This window comes from Ammospiza caudacuta, chromosome 3 (genome assembly GCF_027887145.1).
Source record: "Ammospiza caudacuta isolate bAmmCau1 chromosome 3, bAmmCau1.pri, whole genome shotgun sequence".
Classification (NCBI taxonomy): Eukaryota; Metazoa; Chordata; class Aves; order Passeriformes; family Passerellidae; genus Ammospiza; species Ammospiza caudacuta.
Genome location: NC_080595.1, coordinates 43,284,242 through 43,310,453, shown reverse-complemented (window position 1 = coordinate 43,310,453; position 26,212 = coordinate 43,284,242). Strand labels below are relative to the sequence as shown.

Below are 26,212 nucleotides of genomic sequence, written 5' to 3'. Positions count from 1 at the left end.
CTTTCCAGGGACAGAGCACTCATTCATGGCAATCAAGATTTTGGCTGCACCTCAAGCAGCACATTTGGCAAGGACGTGGCACCAGCAAAATTTGTGCTCCAAGTGCTGTTTTATTCCCACATGTGTACCATGCTGCTCTTCACTCAGCAGGACTTCTCTCCCATATGCATTGGGGATTAGCTGGGTACATTTTCTACTGTTCAATGTCATTTCCAGTGAACATTTTACCCTCACACAATCCAAAAGCTGTGCTGCTCCTGCCTGAGGCAGCTGTCCCACACCACCATTTCCAGCTTGCCTGGGTCCCTCACCATTATGAGGGGCTGGCAAGGCCCCAGGCTGAACCTGCTCTCTCGGGAAGGCCCAGGTCCTCCCAGGCCCAGGTCTTCCTGCTTCTTCAAAGCAAGACCCTGCTTTGTTCTCTTTCTCTGTCCTCCCCGTGAGGGAGGATGCTCTTCCCCCAACCACTTCAGGAAGGCTTTGGCACACTTTCCCTGCCCTCTCCCAGGTCCATCAGCAAGTCACTGCTGGTGGGACTATAGCTGTGCTGTGAGGGCCCCAATGAAGGAGGAGTGATGAGGAGGACTCCATTGATATGAGAAGGCTAATTAATTACTTTATTATACTATATTATTCTATACATCTAAAACTGAACCTGCCAAGCACTCAACCCTGCACACAACTGCTCTGCACTGCACTCAATCTCATGATTGTCACCCCACAGTCCCGACACACACACACTCTTCGCCCTAATAGGCCAAGGAAGCAAAACACCATGACTTTGAGTAAACAATCTCCATGTTGTATTCCACTTTGGCACAACACAGGCACAGCAAATGACAAGAATTGTGTTTTCTTTCTCTGATGTTCAGAGAATGTGAAGCCCAGAAATATTCTTCAGAAGACTCATGCCTTGCTTTTCTCTGTGAAGAGAAATGTGGGGCTACAGTGGGACAGTGCCCAGTCAGTGACTGTCCCTTGGCTGCTGTCTGGCCCCTGAACCCCACTGGGGCAGTGTTTGTGTTTTTCAGAGGCTGAAGGCCAATGCAGGCATGGCAGTGAGGTGGCAGGAGGTGGGGGATACACTTTGGAGCTTTAGGAGGTTCTGCCCAAGAGCTGCTGCAGCTGCTTCAGCTCTCAACTTCCCACCCTGGGGCACATTCACTCAGGGAGCCCACGATGGACAGACTGTACAGATGTGACAGATTTTGCATGGGGTAAAAGAATGTTTCATGGCAACACAGGTAGAACAGAACTCTTAGATATGAGGGGATTTTTTCCTTTTCAGTTACAACTTTTATTTGCTGACTTCCAGAAAATCATCATTGCTATGTACAGCAAATGCATGCATCTGTATTTACATAGTTTTCTATCATATTCTTGCAAAATTGCTATTCAGTTATGATACATATATGCAATCTTTATCACATCTGGTACTGATATTTAAAAACCTGACACTGGAGTGGAAACAAGGATGGATTGTACCAGCCAAGGCAGTACTAGTTTCATGTGCCCTGTTAATGATTTCCTCAAGGGATCTTCATCTGCTTCTGTCTATCTCACTGTCCCATAGTGACTGCAACAGTGGTAAAGCTCACTCAATAAGCAGAAGATCCACTGAGGATTTGCTGAAGAGTCAAGACTGAGTAAAACAAATTGCATTTACTATAAATATTCCTATATTCATAGTGAGTCAAATACTGCCTCAGTAAAAATTTTGGCTGAATTACATCAGATTCTGCTCTTTTTTTAGACAATAACTTCTAACTAACTTCTGAAACTATATATGTGCACATTTGAGCTGGTAAATGCATTCCTAAGGAATCTTTGCTAGCGGTAGCTAAATACAAAGAAATGCTTCGTATTTTGTCACTTATCACATCCCAACAAATTGTGTTGGAATAATTGCAGTTTTATCCAGTTAGTTCCTTTTTAAAAAACAGAGTGTGAACTTCAGCTAGAAAGAGGCAACTTTTCACAGAGATATTGATCATGTTATCGGCTTTGTTGGATTCCAGCATCTGAATCCTGTGCCAACAATGAGAGGAAACTCTAGCAAAGCTTCACTCTCTGCTCAGAATAGCATTGGTCAAAGATTTATAAGACCAAGCACTCAGCTATGTCAGCAGTCCTGAGCTGTTTGTTTTCATTTTGCAGTTTGCATTCCTTGTCATACTTTGCTCAAATGCCATCTCTTTGGGTTAGTATTGTCACAATGTGACCTGTCTGCAATATAAGCCCAGTGGAGAGCTACACTTCACTAGGATTTCCAGGCAGAAGTAATTAACAGATACAACATAAATGTAAGAAAAAGCCTAGACATAACCGTATTCATTTACTTATTATTTTGGGGATATTTCAATGTTGTGGGACAGATGAGATGCAATTTTTCCTTACACAATGACAAGGGTTCCTCTTTAAATTTCACTTTCTTTATAATTTCTAGAGCATGTAGTTTAGAAGAGCATTAAGAGAAGTGAATATCTTTAGTTTTACACAGAAGAGTATTATTCCTTTATCTAAATTAATTTCCTGAAAGAATGGTGTAGATCAGTGGATCTCATTTAGAGGCACAGAGAAGCTCAGATGACTTGCTGTCACATGCACAGTGACATTGGTTTGGGTTCCTTGGTGAGAAGACTCCTTTAGTCCTAATGTTGTTCAAATTGTATTATATAGTAAAAGATGATCCATTGTCAGTCAGAATTTCACTAGTCTGTCTTGAATGATAAGTATCAGAGTTTGTCCTTGAACTACGTTTATTGTCTTTCTTGTGTCTCTTGCACCATAGGTCCTTCATTAGCTTCACAAAATAACTTCTGAACTTCACTCCAATAAACGCATAGAGCACAGGGTTCACACAGCAGTGTAAAAATGCTATGGCTTCAGTGGTGTATTTTGCATAAGCCATTATCTTGTCACTGTCACAAGATTTGTCAATCTTGCCCATGTTGACAGCTGTTATGAGAAGAACAATGTTATAAGGTACTTGGCAACCTAGGAAAACAGCTACAATTAATACAATCACACGAATTGCTTTGTTTCTTTTGGAATTCTGAGCTTGTTGTAAGGATCTGACAATGAAGGTGTAGCAAAAAAGCATGAATATGAAAGGTATAAAAAATCCAAATGCAACTTGTAGCCATAGCAGCAGCGATTTCAGCGTTGTGCTTTCAGACATTCTGGCAGATCTGTGATCACAAATCTCTTTGGTTTCATTCATGGAGAAGCTGTAACTTTCATTGTACAGAAAAGAGGGACTAGAGATTAAAATTGATGATATCCACACTGCCAAACAAATGAGTTTACTATGTGCGAGAGTCCTTGCCCTGAGTTTAAAGGACTTTGTTGCCTGTACGATAGCGATGTACCGGTCCACGCTGATGAAGGCCAAAAGCAGCATGCCACAGCTGAAGTTGATTGCATAGATACCTCTAGTCATTTTGCAAATGAAATCACCAAAAAGCCATTCATCAGCAGCGTAATTCACTGCCCACAGAGGAAGAGTAAGAACAAACAGTATGTCTGCTATGGCCATGTTGAAGAGGTACACATCCGTCATGGACTTGGCTCTTTCATAAAAAGCAAAGGTCATCACCACAAAGATGTTGCCAAAGAGGCCGATGATACAAATCAATGAGTATGCAATTGGCAGAAATGCTTTTGTGAAGTTCCTCACTTCCAGCTTAGAACAAGGTGGCGTGATCAGAGAAGCATAGTCTGAATAATAGGGGTAATCTGTGGTACGAAGGTCTGTCTGTAGCAAAGGAGAACACCAGTCAACACACAGATGGTAATCTTTATCTTTATGGTAGAAACATTATAAATAACTGGCCACACATTCCAATTACAAATGCATTTAACACTACAGACAAGGCTCGTAAGAACTATCTAGGCAATTTCATTAAATCATACTTAAAATACAAATGTGGAAATAATCCTTTTGCATATCCCAAAGGCCCTAATATTTAAATACATTGTGCAGAAAGGACAAGTCTGCTGTCACAGAAGACTCTACAGTGTAAAATTCTGAATTCAGATTAGGCGTCTAATCTTCCTTTACCATCACACAAGGCAAACAGGCCTTTCTAGCATGCTATGCATTTCATACTAATGTAGCTGACTAAATCAAGCCCAAAAGTGTTTACTTCTCTCTACCAGCTAGAGAGGCAGTCTGTGATAGCTAGCCTGACATTTACCTGTACCACAAACACCACACCTGTAGTGAAAATCCAATAAACAGTGTGCTTTGACAGTGAACTCTGCTGACAAAAACATCTTTTCAGATTTTCACTCCTGAAATTACAGTGTTTGGATCTGCAGCCTCAAGGAACTGGGTCTTATAGAGTCATTGTTTTATTGCTATACTAACACAGTTTATCAATTAGGTACTTACAAAATTCATTTTGGCAGTACACTTCTCAGAAAAATATGTTGAGAAGGACCTCAAAATATTTTCCCAAGTATTTCTGAAAAGAAAATAAAGTAGATTGGATCAGAAAACCAGCATAAGAAGTCTGAATGAGTAGAAAAACAAAACTGGGAATAAAACCTACTCAAAACAGAATCTCATCACTGGAGCATGTTAACAAATCACACATCTCTACAAAATGTGCAGTTGTAGAAAGAGAATAGGTTTTATCAGTATTATTAAGGGCACAGACTTAAATATTGAATGTTTTTTCATAGGCTAATAGATGACATATGAGAATATGTGACTGCTATTTCACATTAAATTTGCACACAAGAAATTAGAATAAATTAAATTTTACTTTGAGAACTTCTGTATGACAATGGCAATCCATGTATTGAGGGAAATATGGAAAATATAAACAGCACTCCCTTAGTATACTTCATAACAGTAATGCAACAATTTACCCTTTTTCCCAGTCTGACCCTTTATCAGTGTCTCAGCACTTTCAACATATTATTTGTCCTTTTTTATTACACTAATGAAGTAATAGAAGAGCAAAAGAATAATATCTTCTTATAGTGCAAAGGATAGTACCCAATGTATGAACAGACCAAGTACTTGTATTTTATCTTTGCTCAGTGCACAGATTTACTGTGCAATGTTCAGTGTGCAGTTCAGACAGCACACTAAGAAAAATATTGGTTTTTTTTACCACTGTGATACCTAACTGTTTTACAAATGGGGCTTACTTAATTTGCACAACACCCTGTGGTGAAGAATTATTACCACCTTTGTTTAAAAGGGAGAATCTGAGTCATTAGAGTTAAGTATCACTTAAGATGTTCGGTTTGAGACATGTATCCTCCTCAACATCACTTCTAAGAGTACTCAAAATTATGAAGGACTTCAGCTAGGTAAAGGATTAAATCCACTGACTGTTTGCATCCAGGATTAGACTTCTGCAAATCAGATCACAGTGTCTAAAGCCACAGAAAAATAAAATGGGGAACATGCCATTGGTGACCACATGCAGGAAGCTGGGCTTAAATAACTTGTTCCACCTCACACAGGAGCTCATGGGCAGGAGATTTCATTCCTCAGACTCCCCTTGCATGAGTTCAGCCCTTTCCCTCTTTCCACTAGCTGCTGTCTGAGAGCTGCACCTACCAGCAAAGCAGTGTTTAAGCATTAATTTCAGCGACAGGATGACATGAGGTCCCATATTTGTCAAGGCTGGGAAGGCCAGTTTTATCTAGAGTTTTTCTGCTTTTTTGCTAGCTGTGTCACCAATTGGGAAGAGCACATGTGTCAGCTTTAAGTCCACAAAACCAAAACCTTCTTGTTTGGGAATTACCTAATGTTGAAAATGAGAGAGAGACTTCGTAAAAGTGGGGCAGATGAAGTCCAGATACAACGGGGAAATTGGGGAAGGGAAAGGACTGAACACTCTCCAAAAGCATAATGAGGATGACTCATGTGGGGATGCTGGCTTATTAACAGAGAGCTGCAACTGGGTAAAGACCTAAACTATATGATGTAGCTAAGGCATCACAGCTTATCTAGATTTCCTGCCCTTTAAACAAATCTTTAACTATCTCCCCAGCTTTGTCTGTTGGCTTTTCAAAACTGATTTTTAGAAGCTGCAGGAATATGACAGCCCGAAAGTGGTTGAGCACCTTCTGAAGAAAATCTCAAACAACTTAAAGGTGTCTGTCAGAAGTGCAGAGATGTATAGGGCCAGCAGGCACGTTATGCAATTAACCAGGGGCTGTGGTCCCCCAGCCCATCTTTGCACAATTTTAGTCACTGTCCACTGCTTTACACTTTATGATCTCATCCAGACACTCATGATCTTGCTTGGTGTTTCTGTTACTCTTTGTACTTGGCAGCTACAGAAATTCTTCAGATGGACAGAATTAAAGGGGTACCTGTCTAGGTTATTATTTTAGAAACTGTTATTTTATTGTTGCAAGAAAAATATCATTCTAAGTGTGTTCCATTCATGTCTTTTTAAGACCAACATGGTTAAAATATACAAAGAGAGTCTGACAACATATCTTCTATCTACAAGTCACTCTTCATTCCACTTGGACAAAGCCACACTGAAACATGAGCATAACATACAGAAGGAAGGTGACTGGGTGAAGGCATTTAGGAGAAAGGGAGCCATGGGTATTTCCCACAGCCTGGAAGGAGGGTTAAGAAGGGAGCTCTCTTCACATGATTACTAAGAAAAGGCTCTTTAGTTCGCAGAAGAGCTCAGCAGAGATCGTATGGGGAACAACAAATACTCATTAAAACAGAGATGCACGTCCTCCTGATCCTACAGGAATTCAAAAAGGCAACACCAGCCACACACTTATTCACAAAAGTTTAGTCCAGTAGAAGCTTCCTGAGGATGGCTAGTATGAGAGTTGTAGCAAAGGACTCAAACTGAAATCAGAATTGCAGAGATCAGATTTAGACCTGATTTAAACCTCTTGAGCTGACTTCCTTTTCTGAATTTGAAACAGCATTCGCAGAAGTTGTTAAAAAGATGCACTGGCTGCTGAGGAAGTTGAATCATAGCTCTTATAAACAAAATATCCTTTTCAATTTAAATCTTTCTAACAGTGTTCCAGTAGGCACCTTTATAATTTATAATCTGCATATTTACATCTTCATTTGGCATTAATGTATTAGGTAAATACAAAAGTAAATTTTCATATATTTATATATAAGACGGTGTGTCCTAATATTGGTTATATAATATATATGGGTAGTACATGTCTGTGCATGTGCACCTCAAAACCACCTTTGTTCTGAATATTAAATATATAAGCCTTGAATTTTTGGGCTTAGTATGTTTTCACTTTATCCACATCATCACATTTCTTTTCACTATGAAAGCAGTGTGCAAGTATTCAAACATAAGACTAAACCACAATCTTAAGAGCAAATATACTATTTGAATTATACAAACAAAACACAATGAATAAAGACTGACCTGGGGGAAAATACAGAATTCTGAAGAAAAAATGAAGAAAAAAATTCAGTCATTAAGTACTTTTAAGAGTAGTCCATCCTTGTAAGTAGAATCCCATTTACATGTTCAGTTTAACACATTTGTCAGACATATGCACAGATTACAGATTACCTGTTTTATTTTAGTACTTACCCAATTTGAGAATCGTCTAATGGCCAGGTGAAAGAGGATGTGTGATTCTTTTGACTGCCTCAAGCACATTTACCATCAGCCTCAACAAGTGCACACTCTAATTTAGAAAACAAGAAATAACAGCATTAGTTAAAGGTACAGAGATAAATTGAAAATAACCACCACTTCCTCCTCACAAGCAACAGTAATAACCTGTTTTTTTGTATAAAGGAAAATTTTGCTGTGCTGAAAAAATTCAAGCTAGAGGCAAATATGTTATTAATTTACTTATTAGCCTACCTATGTAATGATATTATTTTTAAAGTGATCAAGCTAGAATCAGAATCATAATAAGCAGGATGTTAATTGTCATTGTGCTCAGAAATGTCCTGAATGATGACCTGGTTTTGCAAAGGGTGCACTTAATGTCATGCAGATGAGTAGTTTCAAGATCAATAATTTAAATCAACAAGACTGCTTAGAGTAAAACTGTGAAATGAGACAAGTAATAATTACCAAATTGATTAGCAGCTGTTTTAGAAGAAAAAAAAAATCTGTTACATGTCAAAGTGCACACAACCCAACTGTTTGTCCAGATCTGCTAACACAAAATATGCAAATGCAGGTAGATAAGTAAAATGTGGCTGCATTTGCCTGTTTGGCACAAGCATTTGCTGTTCATTTTCATGCTGTTCAAGTCTGTTGCCAAAATTAGTTGGAACGAATTTTAATTTAATTTCATGATTCCTGAATTTTAAAACCTAGAAAAATTTCTTTTCTAGACCTGGGTTTGAACACAACTTTGATATTTGCATTAGCAGGAAGGAGGAAAAAAAAGGAAAAAAAGGTAAAATGGCATGAATCTAGACAGTCTTGTAAGATTCTAAGATATGATTGAATTACTAGAACCCTGGACCTAAAGAAATGCAGGATGACAGATGTTCTGCTCACTCACTTTTTTTCTAAACAGACATAGCACAGGAGCAGTGGCTCCCTACCAGTTTCAGTCTGGTGCTTCTTTCCACTGACCACACCCAGTGAATGAAACAAAAATACTGTCTGGTGTCAAAAAGAGAAGTACTACATTTAAAGCACCATGTTGTAATGGCTCATAATCATCTAAGCAGGCACATATCATTTTCTCAATTACTCATTTTCACAGGATCCAAGACTTTAGCTATTACCAAATACATGTGTGCATGGAGCAACATGTATAGAGATGTAACATGTACAGAGATACCTGAAATCCCTGAAATGACAGTCCTGTTTTACTGAAATGTGCATGCATATGTAGTAAAAACATGTTTTGATTGTTATTACTGAACAGTTATCTTCACTGTTTGATGCATACAAACCAAAAAAGTGTGAGATCTATCTATGATTCAAATAATTTCAGCAGGGTCACTATAAAATTAATTTGGCCTCCTTATCGCTGTGTGAACTAAATCACTCCCTGCCATCACAGATCTGGAGCAGGTTGTGATTAAATCACATAATTAACATAGTTAAGTCCTTGAAAATGCTTTTATAAAGTCCAGTAACATGGAGGAAAGAAGATGTGGGAGTTTCAGTGCAGAGACAAGTGGTGAAGACAGAAGTCCTTGTGAATCTTTCAAGACATCCTTAATCACAATGGAGAAGTATCTTCACTCTTTAGTTATAATTTTATAATTCATAACAATTTTCATCATTAAAACTTCACAGGTTTTTAAGCCATCCTTTGAACCTTTCCTGAAAGGGGCTTTGACTTTTCTTTTAACTGCATTTTTGTGCTTGTTTGCTAACTTGTTATTTGCACATCAAATTGTAATAATGGAAATCTTCTAATTAACTTGAGATGAGGCTTGGAAGGAACTTTCTGGACTTTCTTAGAAAGAAAACACAAGCTTCATTTTGAAATCTCCTGTCCCTCAAGTGCTGCAAGGCGCCGTACATTTACTCCTGATAAACTGAGGCGCGTGTACTCTTTGTAGTAACATAGCTACATGTAGCAGCCTCGATCCTGTTTACAGAGAACTCAATTTCTGTAAACACGGTCTGAAGAAAACCACAGATTCCTCTTCACAGTCTCTGACAGTTTGAAACAAGGGCTCAAATCCTGTTAAAAGCAGCAAATTCAGAGGAGGAACACATTCTGTTGGTAATGTAATTTGCTGACATGTCTTTGTGGGATATTTCATTGAAGCATTTCTAGTGTTTCTTTCTCATAACTTAGGGAGTGAAGAGATGGAGCTGAGCAATCTTTGTGCACTGTCTTCATTGCACAAAGACAAATGTAACACATGGCAGTCATTTAACCAGCAGATAACGAGTAACAGAAGTAGAAAATCCCTCTCCATTACAAAACTGTCTGTGACTCCAAATCACCAAGTCCATCATGATTGTAATACATATTCAGAGAAGCACTCCTAGTAACAGCTTCCAACATCTCTCTGAGACAACAACTTACCTTTGGAATACCAAGATTAGCCTGTGAAAAAACTGAATATTATCAACATATTTTCATGGAATGAGAGCCATCAAAATATACATCAGATTTTTAATGCTTAATTAAAGATAAATCAGAGGCCGATCCTTTACAAAAACTATTGCTCACCTTGTTCCATAATCAGGTGCTTTCTCATTTAAATGCATCTTGTGTTTTTAGTCTGCAATATATTCAATATCCAGCTCAAATAACAATCTTTCAGAAGGTGAAACATTCACTGTTTGGTGAATTCTAAATTTACCACAAGGTACCTAGTCCAACTTACCTTTTCAACACAGTTTCTTTCAATTAGCCAGCCTACTCCACAGGTGCTTTGTGCTTCACCTTCACACTGTGGCAAGTGGAAAGAGTTTGCTCCTTTCAACACAACTATTTGTTAATCTGTGTGTCAGCTATTTTTGGTTCATATGTTAGAACTCTGAAAGGAAATCTGGTCTCACTTAGCTAATATGGCAATTGTGGTTTTTCAAATCTCACCGCATGTTAGTTTTCTGCCACCAGTAATTAAGGAAAGAAAATATTTAAAGGTAGGGAAAGCTAAGCCATTGTCTGAGTTGTTCCAGAATCCACAAGTTTCTTCTGAAATGACACAGTATGTAATCTTTTTTAATTCTAAAAGAAAGGCAGCATGCACACCTATGCTCTTCCATCCTAATTTCATGTTCCTTCAGTTAAATTTAGATCAGTCTAATCTAATTTAAAAAACTTAGCTATCAACTGAAATTTTAGTCTCTTCATTATTCTTTTGGACTATAAAATGTAAACTATCTATTTACCTTCGAGTTGTTTATGTTACCTATTTAATTTTCTCATCATGACCATCCTACATTGTCAATATATATTTTTTCATCATTAATTCTATCAAAATTTCCTTCTTTTGTTTGCATATAGCTTTTCACTTCTTGTTAAACATTTTTGCTGGTTTTGGTATTTCTGTATTTAGTTTTTTCTTCTCCCTATTTCTTCCTCTTTCTTTGTTCAACTTTTCTAGATTTCTCTTATTCCCATCCCTTGTTGTCTTTATAATTCTCTTCAGCATTATATTTTGTAATTCCCCTCACTTCCTTCCCCTTTGATCATTTTTGTTCGCCTTTTACCTCACTCCCATCTGCTTCCATTATCCCCTTGCCAGATGCAGCCTTCCCCTCACATTCTGAGGTGCCAGTGATTGATATCCATCTCACACTGAGCAGCATCCATCAGTGTTTTTGTCACTCGGTCACCTCTGTCAAGCCAGTCAGGGAAGACAGAGCCCTCCTAAAGGCCTTCTACAGGGTTTTTTCCCCCCACTGGAGCAGCTATGGCTCAGGGATTAAATGGGTGGCCTTGTAAACAGAGCACTTGAGAAGGAGCCTGCACAGTCAGCGCCTAGGGCTCGCCTCCAGCCCAAGGTGTGACTGTGTTTGGCAGGTATCACAAGCCATCACTTTTCTTCCACCAATGCACTCAATACTTATCTTGAAAATGAAGTGAGGATGAAAAAAAAAACCTGATGGGAAACAGTTTGCTGGTCAGGGTAAAGATTCAGATGTTATTTCTTGTCAGACTAAACATGGAATTTCTGAAGGAGGAGCACAGTCATACTCAGAGCACTTCTCTGCTTCACTGCAGCATCACTTCTTAGAACCAGCTGAGCTCATAGTGGGCCTGAGTTCCAGAAAGAAGCATGAAGAGCAGTAAGTGCATCCTCCTGTTGATAATCAATGACTTCAGAGAAGTTGCTTAAACAGATTTTATTCTATTGGAGAAAATGTTGATAAACCAAAGTTGTAAATTATAAATTTTCAGTTTAAAATTCAAAAATGCTTATTTATAAAATGCACCAAGATGCACAGCTGAGTTATCATATGCTTGTTTATGTTTTTATCATCTTTTGTAGTCTTAGCTTATCAGTCAGGCTAGGTTTCCCAGCTTTGGACAGACAAAGTAGGTGGTGAGTAATGTCATTCCATGGTCTAAGACCTCACAGAGGTTTAGACAGGAAAAGGAATAGAAATCATAAGACAAAGGACCAGCTTTTTCCAATTATCAATCTTAATTTTTCATCAGGATGCTTCTGGGATAGCTAAAGGCATTCTGAAGGAAAATCTGGTTTATTGAAATCATGGGGTTTTCAATTTAAGAAAAAGCTTTTTCTCGATTATGCTGTATTTGGTCTGTTTCTTACTATTCCCTTTTGACCACTTATCTTAAAAAGGTTTAAGAACCATTTCTGGTAAAAGCATCTCCCCAGGTTATGCCAGAAGTAATGAACCCTAACAGTGATGAACACAATAACACAATCCTTGTACTGCCAAGGGCATATTGAGTGAAGATGCCAGGCACTTTCCATCTCACTTTTTTACCTTTTCAACCCAAAAGAAATTATTTTATAGACCAGAAAATACATTTGTTCCTGAAATCCCAAGAAAGAATGTGTAATATAAATCACAGTCCCTTATTTAAGGGCTTAAGATCATGTAATGCTAAAGTGGATGCAAATTTTTTAAAAATTAAGTATATCACCTCAAAGAAGACAAAATATTGCAAAATATTTCCAAATAACTGCCTTCTGAAGTCAATGGTCTACTGAAAGAAAATTCTGCTGAATTGTTTACAAAGTTCTAGCAGTGTTTACTGGTAGAACTTTGGTTCTACAGTAGAGGACAAGTGAATTTCCATGTCAGAAGTGTTGCACACATGAGACAAAGATACAAGCAGAGCTGAGTATGCAGTTGCTGACATAATTCCTGTGTTTTAGATCCTGTAGTCAGATCATACCCATTGTGGTAACATTTCTTTATTGCTTCACTCAGTCATTCACTCTCTGTTTCATGTCTCATTGAAATAACTACCTGAAACAGTAGTTTCTCAGAGCCTGTCATCACTCTGTACTCCCAAGCATTTATATTTTAACCTGAATATGTTGAATTCAGTGACCTGGTTTCTTTTTATACTTGTACTTTCTTCATATGACTCTTTTTTGCAAGAGACCCACACCATGGAATGTCCCAATGCCATCTCTCCAGCAGTGGGTGCCATGGCCTGAGTAAGAGCTAAAGATGGTTTAAAAGTTGTTTATATACCTAATGCTGCAACTGGATGTGCAGTATGGAAGTTTTAAGGCATCTGTGATCCCAGCTCCCACTTAAAGCCACAGATGATGAAATGGAAGAATGAAATTTGAATTTGTGTCTGCACAATATGCAGTCCCTGCATTGTCTGGATACAGATCAGAGACAATTTCTTTCCTCCTGCATGGACCAAATTACAGCATGTGCCTTTCAGCATGTGAGCTGTGATTTTGCTGATTGCAAAGATAAACTGGAGGTGCTGGCTGGCCACTTCAATGAGACAATAACTCCCTCATTTTACATCTATACCACTAACCACACCAATGATCTGAGGCTACCCAGAGAGAAACTGCCACAAGAGATTGCTCTGCAAGGAGGAAAATCTCCTTCCAGGTCTTCTGGACAGGAGGAATTACTGCTCCCATACAGTCACCACTGAGATGCCACTTGTGCAGGCTGGTATAGGAAGGAAGCTGTGTCCTAATCATACATCCTCTCTATGGTCAGATACTAATCAGTGAGACAATCAAACATCTCTAAATAATTTTGCTTTTAACAAGTTTTAAATGTTTCAGGCACTTAACTTTCACAGCAGAAGAGCTGCACCGTGATCCCTTTAGAGCATTGAGCTTAACTACTTATTTCTGTGTGGATTAGGAGGGAAAGGAAATGCACAGAGCTGTGTTGTGCCAGGGAGATGACGGGGAAAATACTTGCTGACACAGGATCCTCTGCTGTGCACAGCTGACACATCTGTCTGATCTCATACTGCAGCAGAGAGATAACCTTTCACTTCCCTTCTAAGAGTGGGCAGCTGCTGTTATCATTTCATCTCTAGTATGCATGAAATCACTGGTGGTTAGGGCTTTAATAACATTGATTTTTCCACTTTGATTTCATAGGTGGTAAAAAAAAAAGTAAAAAAAAAGAAACAAAGAAGTAATGGGAGGCACATTACTGACTGTTTCCTCCCAGGAACAACAAATTGGAAACTGCAGCTGATTAATTTTGTGCTACATAGAGAATGCAAGCATGTGCTTACATCCATTCCTGAGGGATGATGCATTTTTTCCTTAAATATAATCTAGCCTGCACAAAGGCAGGAACTTGCTAATGCTGTGGGACAGGTATGTTAGAGAATCAAGCAGCGCAGCTAAATCTATTGAAATTATACTATTGGGCAACAGCCTGGAGAGTGAAGAACAGTTAGCCCAGTTACTCGGTAGAACTGTCCAGGTGACACCAGGAGCACAAGGGGACAGGTCAGTTCTGTAGGCATTCTGGCACTGATTTGAACTTCAGTGTTGGTTGGTGGGTTGACCCTGGCTGGATGCCAAGTGCCCATCAAAGCATTTCTATCACTCCCCTCCTCAAATGGGCATGGGAGTGAAAATATAATGAAAGGATCCTGACATAAGGGCAGGGAGAGATCACTCACTGATTGCTTTACCTGGGCATCTCTAGACTGTTATGTTCTCTCATATATTCTTATTCTTCTCTTCTTTATCTGCCATTGCTCTTGTGAAGGATTCCCACCCCCCTACCCCCCTTCTTAAATATGTTATCCCAGAGGCTCTGCCATCACTGCTGATAGATTTGGCCTTGACCAGCAATGCAGCTGTCTTGGAGTGTCTGGCATTTGGTCTGTTGGACATGGGAAGCTGTAGCATCCCCCAACCACCTTTGCCAAAACACTGCGATGTAAACCAAATATAACCTGGAAAACCAGAAACTTGTTTATGGCTCTTAGCCTTTTCAAGGAAATTTCTTCATCGGCAGCAAAACTTCTTAACAGGTTATTTCTTAACAGTGTATTTTCCTTACCCAGTGCAAAGGTACACCAGTTCAGGTGGCAAGAAACAGTACAGCCCCCATAGGATCTATCCATCTTTCTCCAAGTTAGATTATTTTTGATAACTGCCCAGGCACCTTGCTCATCTTTTCATGGTATTGTCCCTGCTTGTTGCAGGGGGATTGGACTAGATGACCTTTGAAGGCCTCTTCTAAACCAAACTACTCCATGATTTTAGAATTATGTGATTGTGCTGTGTGGCACAAACGTGTTCTTTACTGAGGGGGAAAGGTATATGTGTTTGTGAGGATGCACTGGAGAAAGCTGGCAACCCATGGTCCTTTCTCCCCAGGATGTTTTGGTTGCCTCCACTGTGGAGATTTTGAAAAGTCAACTAGTATTAACCACGTCCTGCTTCACTTCATCTTCCTCCCAGTTTGTTGGCTAGGCTCGACAGGCATCTAAATTTGCACTGGTCCATCACTCATCCCCAGTGGGCTCTCACTACTCTGAAGCTTTAGTGTTCCAGAAAGCACCACCTGAATGCTAACTGGGACACCCTCACCAGGATCGGCTGCTGCTCCCCATTGCTGCTCTCTGTGGTCCTACACAAACTCTTGGCTCTATCTCCTTCCTCCTACTAAGATGACCATCTGACAGACATGTTTCTTTCTCTTGCTCTCAAAATATTCTTTCTGTCCATGTTCAACTGACCTCACCAGTCTGTGTTTGGAGTGAGGATCACAACTCAGCTGGCAATATTTGGGACAGCATTCTTGTTCTTTCATTACTTCAGAGTCACAATATTCCTTTCGCTATTTCCAAGCTCAGTTTCTTCCAAAACACCTCTAACCTGAGCCATTGCTACCTGAAATGCTGAAGTGAGACCTGGCCCAGCTAGTAATTTCCTTCTACCTGCCGTCAGCTGTAGGGGCAGAGGTGCTGCTCCTCTGCACCTTTTGTCCTTTTGTCTCAGGCATACCTGCTCCCTGTTCAATCCAGAGTGCCAGGACTAAGTGTCTTGACTCTCAAGGCACACACCACAAGAACCATTTGCCAGACAACCTTAGTGTCAAATACACAAAACTGGAATCCAAAAAGGCTCCTCAAAGCAGTGTTGGTTGCATGAGGTTTGTGTGATCTGTTCCTTGACTTCTCAACATTAGTGTGAAGGCACAGGGTCAACACACCCACAGGTAACCACTGCACTGCATTTAACACTGCAGAACTGACTCTTCAGCCCCTCCTGAGCCAGGAAAGGCTTCACACTAGTGAGGTGTCTAGGTCTCTGCCTACTTCTAAACGCAAGGATAATCTCAAAGATGTTTTCCAGTCTGGTTTTAAATAGCATATGGGCCAACATGTCAGCTGCCACAGACACTTTCTCCTGGGCTCTAGCACCTGCCTTTCTCTCCTCATTTCTGTCTTAGTTTGGCAAAACAACAGAAAAGTGTTCATTCTCTTTTTTGTTTTGTGCTGTGTTATGTTGGTTTGTTGTTTGGGGTTTTTAAGTGAGGAATTTTCCCCATGTTTAGCAAACCAACTCTTTCCAGGATCAGGCAAAAGCCAACAGGAGCCGAGACATCGATCCCAAATATGGTTGGGTCTTGCTTAACTCCTCTCCCTGTGCTTGTGGAACAAGGGTTCTTGTGAGAATTGTCACTCCTATCTGCAACCAAGAGGGAAGGTCTCACCAGTGTGACTGAAGTTTGTCCACACTAACCCACAGTGACACATAAAAATCTAGAAAGGGTCCCTTAATCCTCACACTGATTGTGGAGAGAAAATGATGTCTTCCTGGCAGGACATGATGTGTCAGGTGTGCCAGTCATGGCTGGGTCACCCTGCTGTAGATGGCACAGAGCAGCCCATCCTTCAGGAACACCCTTCAGCCTGTCCAACAGAAAGAGAATTCTGTTACACTGGCATCAAGGCTGGCATTCACTGCCAAACCAGGTCTCTGAGGATATCTTCATCACCCACCCCCACAGTGGAGTGTGTTTCTCGTGTCCAGGTTCACACAGCAGCCTGCTGTCAGCCAGGGTGTGTCCAGGGGGGTTGTTTCCTTTTTCCTTTTTGACATACACAAGTGTTACATGATGCAAATTTTATTTACTGTCTTTTGGGAGGAAGGAGGGAAAATCTGCTTCGCTGTCATCAGGGCTTCAGCCTTCATGGCTGGAAAAGAGAAAGATACCATTTCACAGCAAATGTAGGCAGCAGGACCAGAGGTGTTTGTTCTGCATCAAATGCTGCCAGACCTGTCTGACCAACCTGATCCACACCACCTCTGGCTTTAGGCTGGCTTGTATCGTTGTCAAATGATCCTTCCTGTTAATACTTCAGTGGGGCTAAAACAGGCAAGCAGTTTTCACTCATATGGGATTTTTGCTACACTTTTCCCAGTGATTTTATGAGATGAGTACCCTGCCTCAGCTGTGCCAGAGAAAGGGATGGACTCCTACTTGTTGAGCTCAGTCAGAAGGTTCCTGGATATCCCTGAGTGATAGTTTTGTGGTCTCTTAAAGAATCTAATACAAACAAATATAACAAAAATGCTTGCACTGTGGCCTCACTGAGTTGTATTACTGAAGAGAAACTATGAAAGAAGCCACGCTGTAATGACTAGATTTGTGTCCTCTGCTGTTCAGATGCTACTGCCTCATAACCTTGAGTGACACCTCAGAATTCTGAAGTTAGCTCTACAGAAGTGGAACCAATAACAGAATTAATGTCTCAAACCCAAAATTCTTGTTAAGATATGGTATTGCAACAGTAATTTGTAATTTCCTCATCATCTGAACCAGCTGCAAAGTTTCAGTACTCAGGTAGACATTTCTTAGTGCAAGAGGCTGGTAAGAGTGCAAGAGGGTGAGAGAGAGGCCATGCCAGCAGCTGAAGAGAAGCCCTTGAGCACAAAATGAAGTTCTCAAATGCAGCCACTTTGCCTGGATAACTGAAATGGAAGGTGAATGTGAGACTGGTCCAGCGTGAGACAAGAGGTGTATTGGAAGAGTCAGTATTTTTTAGTTCTCCCTGAAGGCTTTTTTATGATTTAGAAATAACTTCTCTTTACGCTAATTTTCTTTTTACATCACTGTTGACTGCACAAAGACTGAAAAAGGCAAGACAGAATAATAGACTGGAAAATTTTTGCAAGCAACAGGAGATACACGGTTAAAAGTTATTTTGAGCTTCTGCTGAGGAAGATGCGTCCTTAATGAAGGTAGCATAAGGCTTTATTTTTTAAAGCTCCCTTGTGATTGTAAGGTAATTTTAAAAGCTGCTGCTTGAATAAAGAAGAAAGAAACTGCTAGAGTCCCATTTTCTATAATCTATGAACTAAGGGTGCTTTTTTTTGGAGAGGTCCTGAGAGAATTTTAAATGGAGTTAAAGTCTTATAATTCTAATAATTAGAAAATACCAGAACCATTGGAAAATACTAGATTTGTATCTTCTAATAGTCATATATACAGAGACTTTTGATTGCTTTTGACTTTATCTTGTTATATCTGAGGTGACATCCTACTCTAGAAGTCTTTCATCTTCTCTCTTTCTGCGCTCCTGCAAGGCCCAGGGTGGTTTTCAGTCTGTGTTAGAGTACAGCAGCATCCAACTCACAGCAAGACTTTGAAGCTGTCGTAAACAGCAGCTTTTTCATGGGCCCGTTGCCAGCCTGCTCTCCCAAGAAGGAGCTCTTCTGTCCCTCCAGCACTGCAGTGCTCTGAACCTCAGAGTGAAGCACAGCCCCTGCAGGAAGGCAGTTAAGCACATTTCTGGCATCCCCAATTCTGCCTCACAGCCCCTCCTGAAAGATCAGCCTCTCAGTCTGCCTGGTTCCAGAATTTCTTCTCACTACACTGCAGCTCTAATGTACCACCAAAAATGCAACTTCTGTTGTTGATTCTTTAGGAGCTATACAATGTTCCTAAGGGGAAGCCAAATTCTGCTTGATTTGAAGGCAATCAAAGGGTTTTCTTCCAGTTCCTGAAAGACCAGCAAATATATTTAGTGAGGCCCCTTACCCACATGCAGAACTATGTTGAGCTGTCTATACTCACATCGAGGGCCTGTTGTCTCTTTCTCCCCTCTGACTTGTTCTAACAGCTCAGAACAACACCAGAGTAGGTTTTGTTTCCTTCTGAGCAACAGCATTGCCATCTCCTCAAACCCAAATCAGTCACAGGATTTTTTAAGTAACCATCTTGCGGTTACCCGTGCTGTGCTTAGAGTGGCACAGTTCCCAGTTTGACAGGCTTCACGACTGATCAAAGCAGAGGGCTTTTCTGAGATCAGAGGTTTCTACCTTTTCACAAGCCATCAAACTACTGGGAAAGAAGAATAGCTCAACTTCTTTCTAACACCACAGTGCAAATCTGGAAGTGAGGAATGTTCTGCATTACAGAGCTGGAGTGTGCCTCACCATGCTCCACCAGGACTTCAGTACTGGTCCCACACTGCCTCACCCCTGCCCGTTCCAACCCCAAATATACAGCAGAGGGTCCTCAACTGCCCTTCATCCATCTCCTTTCTGTGCCTGAGACTGGATCGAATTTGTGCTTGTGTAGCTTTATCAATATGTGCAGTTTTCTGCAGGTAGAGGTTAAAACTAGTCCATAGGACACATCAGTGTCCCTGCATTTAGTAGGTTTAACATAACAATATTAAATTCCATTTCCCAGTGCAACCTTGTGTACAGAGAAAACACCACCCCTTCCCAGACAAATGATCAGTGGGGCCTTCCTTTCAGCGCCTTGCGCTGCTGGGCAATAACTGTGGCAAAACAGCAAAATTTCTGTTCTCCTCAAAGTGTTGGCGAATTCTACACCCCTGAGACTTTTCTGCACTGCCACATCTTGAGATGGAGCCTTAAATGCTGTTAAATATCATATTTACTAAAAATAAAGCACACAGTTCACTAGCAATCATTCCAAGTAACTGTGTGCCCCAGGCTGGCAGCTAACAACAGACTGCTGTGGTTTTAGATTAAACACCCAAGTTAAGTACAAAAACCAGGAGAGGAAAAGGGCAATGATTCTCAAGAAGGAAATCTGTCTTTAGCTATGTGATTAGCTCAACTTCTGCTCTCCTATACTGTTGGAACAAAGGAGGAAAAAAATAAACTCCAAGCAATTAGGTTTGATTGATTTGAATGATCTCTTTTATTTTCTTTCCTGTTGAAAGTTTGTTTCAATTTCCCTTCTTAATGCCTCAAGGATGAGACAAACAAGTAAATATAAAATTATTCATTAGCAGAATTTGATTCTTTCACACAGAAAAAAAAAAAAAGCAGGTAATCTGTGTAAAAACACAGTAGTGACAAGAAAATGTATAGATGCTATTTGTTGTCAAAGACCACACAACTGGACAGTGTTCAGTTTGCTTCCCATGACGAACAGATCCTTTTATTATACAACAGCATGAGTCAGGATGCATAATTTTTTTAAAAATTCTAACTACACTGAGAGACAAATAAAAGAAAAAGGCTGTTCTGCAAGATTTCCTGTTCCGTGATGCATGGGCAATTGGCCTACATTTGTGACCCCATTTTTCTTTCAGCTCTGTAGCTGTACTGCACAGACCCAATCCTTTGCTTCAAAGTCTGCAGGAATGGGAATGGCCGATGCCGGGTCCAGACTGAGTCTGGAATGAGCTGCACTGCTCTCTGACCCACACGCTTTCTAGCTTCCACATGGCTCCAAGCCTGAACCAGACCTTACGTGCTGCTCTTCAGCAGAGGAAGACATAGAAAGAGGCAGTCTCCTCCCTCGGGCACCTCTGTGAATGGCATTCCAGCTGGAGCCCCAGGCAGGGTGGGGCCGTGGTGGGGAAGGCGCTGTGCCACAGGAAGAGAACCTCTGCGGCTCTGCTCCCACCATCGACACGGGACAGGAGTCACTGCCCCGAAAAATCACACGTTTCACAGGCCCTCCACATGGCTTGTACTGCTAGAGCTGCAGCATTACAAGGTATTTCTGTGACAAAAACCAGTGGGGCAGAGCTGTGAGATCATGTAGTCTACATGAGCTGCTACAGCCACGCATCTCCTAAGCTTTTCCCGATTTGCTAGCTCATTCCCTACAACACCAGAACACAGCCAAAACTAAGGTCCACCTTCTGAATTTTTGTTTACAAACGGGATTATGACCTCTTGGTTAAACCAGGAGGTTTTGCTCCTGGTTTTTGGTCAGAGTGCTCCTCATGGTTAATCTCTAACGTGATGCAGTTATTTATTCAGATTTTAAAATTTTTTAAACTCAATCCTTGTACCTGCTTCTCCCTGCTGTAAACTGCCCAGCTTGGTATCTGCTTCACCGTCAAGAACACATGCCCCAGGGACGGGAGCACAGCCTCAGCCATCCCCTGTCAGTGTAAAGGGAATTTCCTGCACCAAGCCACAGCTCTTGTGTGGCTGCCAACACTCTTACTGTGTCAAACAAATGTGCATAACTTGCTCTCTACTACCACCCATTGCCTTCTCAGCTTCATTGTTCTTTGGGTTAGTCTCAATTTGCGTGCATGTGCTTGATTTAATGTTCTGGATTGACTTGGGTTCTTGCAAAGTGGTACTTGGCACTGATTTCTGCCTATATTTTTGTGCCTCTCTGGGTCCCTTTGCATTTTTCCACAGTTCATCTTTAATACATTTTGATATTTAGTGCAAAAGCATGCATGCAAGGAATCAGTGCAGAAGAGCTTCTATGCATTAACATCACATTAGTGTATCCGAATCTCTCTTCCCAGGCTGGATGAGACCCATAGCCACAAAGCATTTGACTGGCACTTCCAACTCCTTCAAATCAAGTGCCATCAAATTAGCACACATTCATTGAAACCAGAAATTCATGAAAGTATTCATTAATTTTCTCGTTCATGGAAGAAGACCATGAGAATTTGTCTTCTTTTTCTGAGATCATCAGCACTTCCCGACATCTGTGACCACAACTTAAAGAGATCTGCACTGTCAAAACCTGCTTAAAATTCAAACCTTCTTGTACAGTCAATAGTTTCTGTTAGGGTGACTAATTCCAAATTTTACTAGGGCTTAATTAGCATTAGTCTACTGAGTGAATGCAACTGACAAATACCAGGTTTGCACTGCTACAGTTAACAGTAACTCCTATATGTTTGTGTTGCTTTTTAATGACAGAGCCTATTACTTAAATCTACAGTTTATTCCATAAACTACTTTAAATTTCATATTTCTCCCATGAATATGTGCTAAATTATGAAGTTTAAGTGTATGTAATTCTCACCTCCAGGACTGCTTTAGTCTCTGAAACCCAGAACCTACATTTTGTAATTTCACCTTGCCTTGCTTGGAATGCTTTGAACTACTTATCTTTCAATTTTATCAGTTTCCTTTTAATGAACAGAGCACAGACCTCTTACTTTGCAGTTCAAAGGAGATGAAGAAAACATCAGTCAGGATGTCAGGTACTTAGCACCATAAAGGTGTTTTTCTTATAAAGGCTGCCAGAATAATTTTGCAAAACCCAATCTCTGTCTAACGTTTCTAGGTAGCCAAGCATCACATTGCTTTCAAGGAAATGAATGCTCCTAGATTTTGCTGAAATTCATCCCTAATTTACCCTTAGATAGACAGGTTATTTAGCCTTACTTAGACAGTTTTAAGCGTTTTATTCATGTTTAGAAAGAACTGGACAGAATTATCAGGGAGAGCAGACAGCACTGTGAGGGGTAGGCACAGCCAGAGACACTGCTGAGCAGCAGCCTGTTTGCCCACAACTGCCCCCTTCCCTCTCTGGCCATGCTTGTTCCTCTAAACCACCATGACCCCCCCTTTCTCCCCTTTGGGTTCTGGCTCTAAGTATCCCAGAACAGGATTTATGCACCCCCCCAAACAGTCTTCTCTAGCATCCCATGAGCCCATGTCTCTGTAGATCATTAAGCTCATGAGGTGACCCAAGGGCTTGCCTGGGGGCACCTCCCCTGAGATGGCCCAGGAAGGGAAAAGGCAAAGGGGGTTCAGCTCCAAGAGTTCCAGTTCAGTATTGGGCTTCCTGTTGCCCTTGCTCCTCTGCGCTCCCAAGAGCTGAGCCTTAATCCCAAACCCAACGTCCACCACTGTACAAAGTGGGTGGGCTGCACCATCCCCTCTCTTCACGGGCAGCGCTCCCCGCGCAGGAGGCTTGCTGCCACTGCGGGTTCTGAGGGCTTGCTGATGTGGGTGGCTCCAGCATGCTGAGCGCACAGCCCCACACCTCAGGAGAGGAGCTGCTGCATCACAGCAGCCCCCAGCAGTGGCAGATGCACCTGCACAAGTTATCTCTTTCCTCTGGTGCGCTTTCTATTTGTGGAGCTGAGCTTTTAATCACACAACCTAACACAAACCAGAATTACATGTCTGAAACGTGATGGGAACATCAGTTTAAAAGCAAGTATGCCACAATCACCTAAGCGAAAATGATCTGGAAACACTGCTCTGCCACATGCCAGCCTTTTCCTAGTAGTTCCCCTTGCAGCATTGTTGTAGGTAAAAGTTAAGTTAAAATAGGATATAGTTCAATTATATTGTATTAATTATGTTATATTATTTGTATTATGCTAAAGGGGGGGGGCTTATAAGAATGTGCTAGAAGGGTCCAGGGTCTGGTGAAACAGGGGTCTGATGGGGCAAGGCAAGGTCGAAGAGAGATTGGATGAAACATCTGACCAATCATTTGAAGCCCTGCAGAAATGATTGGTCCAGAATGAATGGCGGTAAAGACCAATGAGAAGCCTGGAAATGGACCAATCATCATGAGGATCCAAAATGCACCAATCCTGGACTCGAGGGGGACTATAAATAGGGGGAGTTCGGTTGGGTCAGGATTCTTCTTTTGGGATACTTTTTGTTTGGGAGAGGCCAGTGCACTTGGGCTGAGCGCACTGGTCTCGTTTTTGGCTCGCTGCGTGGGTGCCTGGGCTTATCCTGGGCACTCCGTTCCTTGTAGCTATTTTAATAAATGAGAACCTCTTTCTCTGGAGGAAGCTTGGCCTCATTCATATCCGTAATAGCATGGCCTGAAGGACACCTGTCAGTCAAAACAAACTCTGTTGAGAGTGCAAGGTAAAAACTTTTCCATCTCAGAGAAAAAAAAAGCTGAAGCAGTTTCTTGCTATGAAAGTGCATGTGACACTTCTACAGGGGAACAGGGCAAATGACCTGATTTTACTACCTTGTATCTGTTGTGGTTTCCCTATGGCACAGAGCAATTGAAGCAAAACACTTAAAGTTGTTAAGAAACTGAAAAACAAACTGAAAACTTCTAGAAACCTTATGGTTTGTTTTTAAACTTAGATCCAAGTGTAAGGATCAGCTGCAGTTATTCACACAGCACACTATTTGATTATGTTCCAAGTCCACATTTCCTAAGAGATTTCTTCAAGGACGTAAGATATAAATCCTTACAGTAGAGTCAGTGTTAAATTACTATATTTGGAAATGTTGGCCTTCCTCTGTGGGAGGGTTAGCATGAACATAAACACCTGCACTGATAAACTGTAGCAAAACTATTTCTACCTAGAGAGTGGTTTGCATGCACAGAGGCAGGCAGATGGTCTGTCTATCCCCATAATATCTAGTTTTCCACACAGAAGTCTGTTTCTTTAGCATCATGGAATAATCTAAGTTGAAAGGGCTTGGTGGAGGTTGAGCCTGCTACTCAAAGCAGAAGTGACTTCAAAGCTAGATCAGGTGGCTCTGAGTCTGTCCATTTGAGTTTTGAAAATTTCCAGTGATGGAGACTTCACAACCTCTCTGGGTATCTGCTCTAAGTCCTGGACCATTTTCATGGTGATTCTTTAGATTTTATTTCATGTATGCAACTGGAATTTCTCTCACTGCAGATTGTTGTCCTTTTTCTGGGCACCTGTAGGAAGAGTACAGGTCTCTTTTCCATATGGTAAGCATGGAAGTTCAGTTCAGCCACCCATCTTTACCTTCTCTTCTACAGGCAGAACAATCTCAGCTCTTCATGGATCACACACCCCAGCCCCCCCCCCCACCCTCTAAGCTCCTGTTCCAAAAAAAAAAAAAAAAAAAAATTAATCCATGGGTAGAACTCTCACCCTGGGGGAGCCAAGCTGAGCACAACACGCCAGGTACTGGCCTCACAAGGAAGGGGAAGTAACCACTTCCCTCAGCCTGCACACTGACCCCCACTTCCAGGCTTTCACTCTTCACACCTGCCCCTAGGCCCTTTTCTGCAAAGCTGCTTTTTATCCAGCTAACCTGTCCACAATTTGGCTACAGAAATGCTTTGGGAGATTCTGGCACCTAGCCTTAGAAGATTTAGCTTCAGTATGAATGAGATCCCTTATCAATCTTCCAAAACTGCACCTCTTGCAATTCAGTTCAATTTCTTTTGGCTCTGCCTTACAAGGAAAACATCAAACTAAAGGGCCTGCCAAAAGACATGCATCTGTGACGCCACAAAGTTCTACCCATGGATGAATTTCTTTCCCTGAGAAGGCTGGTTTTCGTTAACAGCATTTCATCAGTGAAAATGACTGTACTAAAATGAAAACTAAGTAGTAAACCCTATCTTTACCAGGACCACCTAATCATGTGTTTCAGTTGTCTCAAGAGCTAGGTGTAGTGTCTATATGTTATCAAAACAGCCTAAAGCTGATAGCAATTTTATTGTATCTGGGGAAATCACTTGCAAGGAAATATTTTATAAGATGGGCTGTGGTTTCCCACAACTTAAAAAGAGGTGGAACGCAGCAATTTCACTAAAAAAAAAAAAAAAAAAAAAAAAAAGACAGGTATTATTTTTATAATTCATCCTTATTACAAGAGCCATGTTAATGCTATGAAACTGTCAGTCATAGTTTAGGTTTTACTTCTGAAAAACCACAGAATTTGTTAAAAAAATTACCGAGAGCATTTAACAAAATAAGAGTATTTCTAACCAGACCTAGCTGATACAGAACTGCACAGAGCAGTCATCAGTGTCCCTCTCCAACATTTGCTTCTCTGCTCACAGAAATGTTCCCATCTTTTTATGACAGGGCTCTGGTTGTCAATTCTAACATCCGAGGTGGGGTACCCAACTACACTGGTCCTTCTGGGAGAAGCCTATGTGAAACACTGAACAATATGGTTTGAAATACACTGTGAAACAAGCATTCAAGGGAGCTTAACTCGTCACTTATGTTTAAATACCTCTAACAATGGTAAATGAGACAAGATTTTCCCAATCAAGATTGTTGGGTTTCTTTCCTTTGTTGAATCATAAACCACCTGACAACTTGGGCTGATAACACTAACGTAACTCTGTGAAGTCTTAACCAGATCCATCATCAGGAATTGCAAGATCCT

The 26,212-nt window shown here is 40.9% G+C and overlaps 1 protein-coding gene across 1 annotated transcript; it reads right to left on the bottom strand.

Moving 5' to 3' along the window:
• Nucleotides 1-1,356: 1,356 nt before the first annotated feature.
• Nucleotides 1,357-10,368, bottom strand: CCR6 (C-C motif chemokine receptor 6). The gene is made up of 4 exons (XM_058802553.1): nt 10,304-10,368; nt 7,572-7,668; nt 4,397-4,469; nt 1,357-3,757 (listed from the first exon to the last, which is right to left on the bottom strand). The coding sequence occupies exons 3-4, from the start codon at nt 4,403-4,405 to the stop codon at nt 2,672-2,674; spliced, it is 1,095 nt and encodes a 364-aa protein (XP_058658536.1). The 5' UTR covers nt 4,406-4,469; nt 7,572-7,668; nt 10,304-10,368; the 3' UTR covers nt 1,357-2,671.
• Between the last annotated feature and the right edge of the window lie 15,844 nt (nt 10,369-26,212).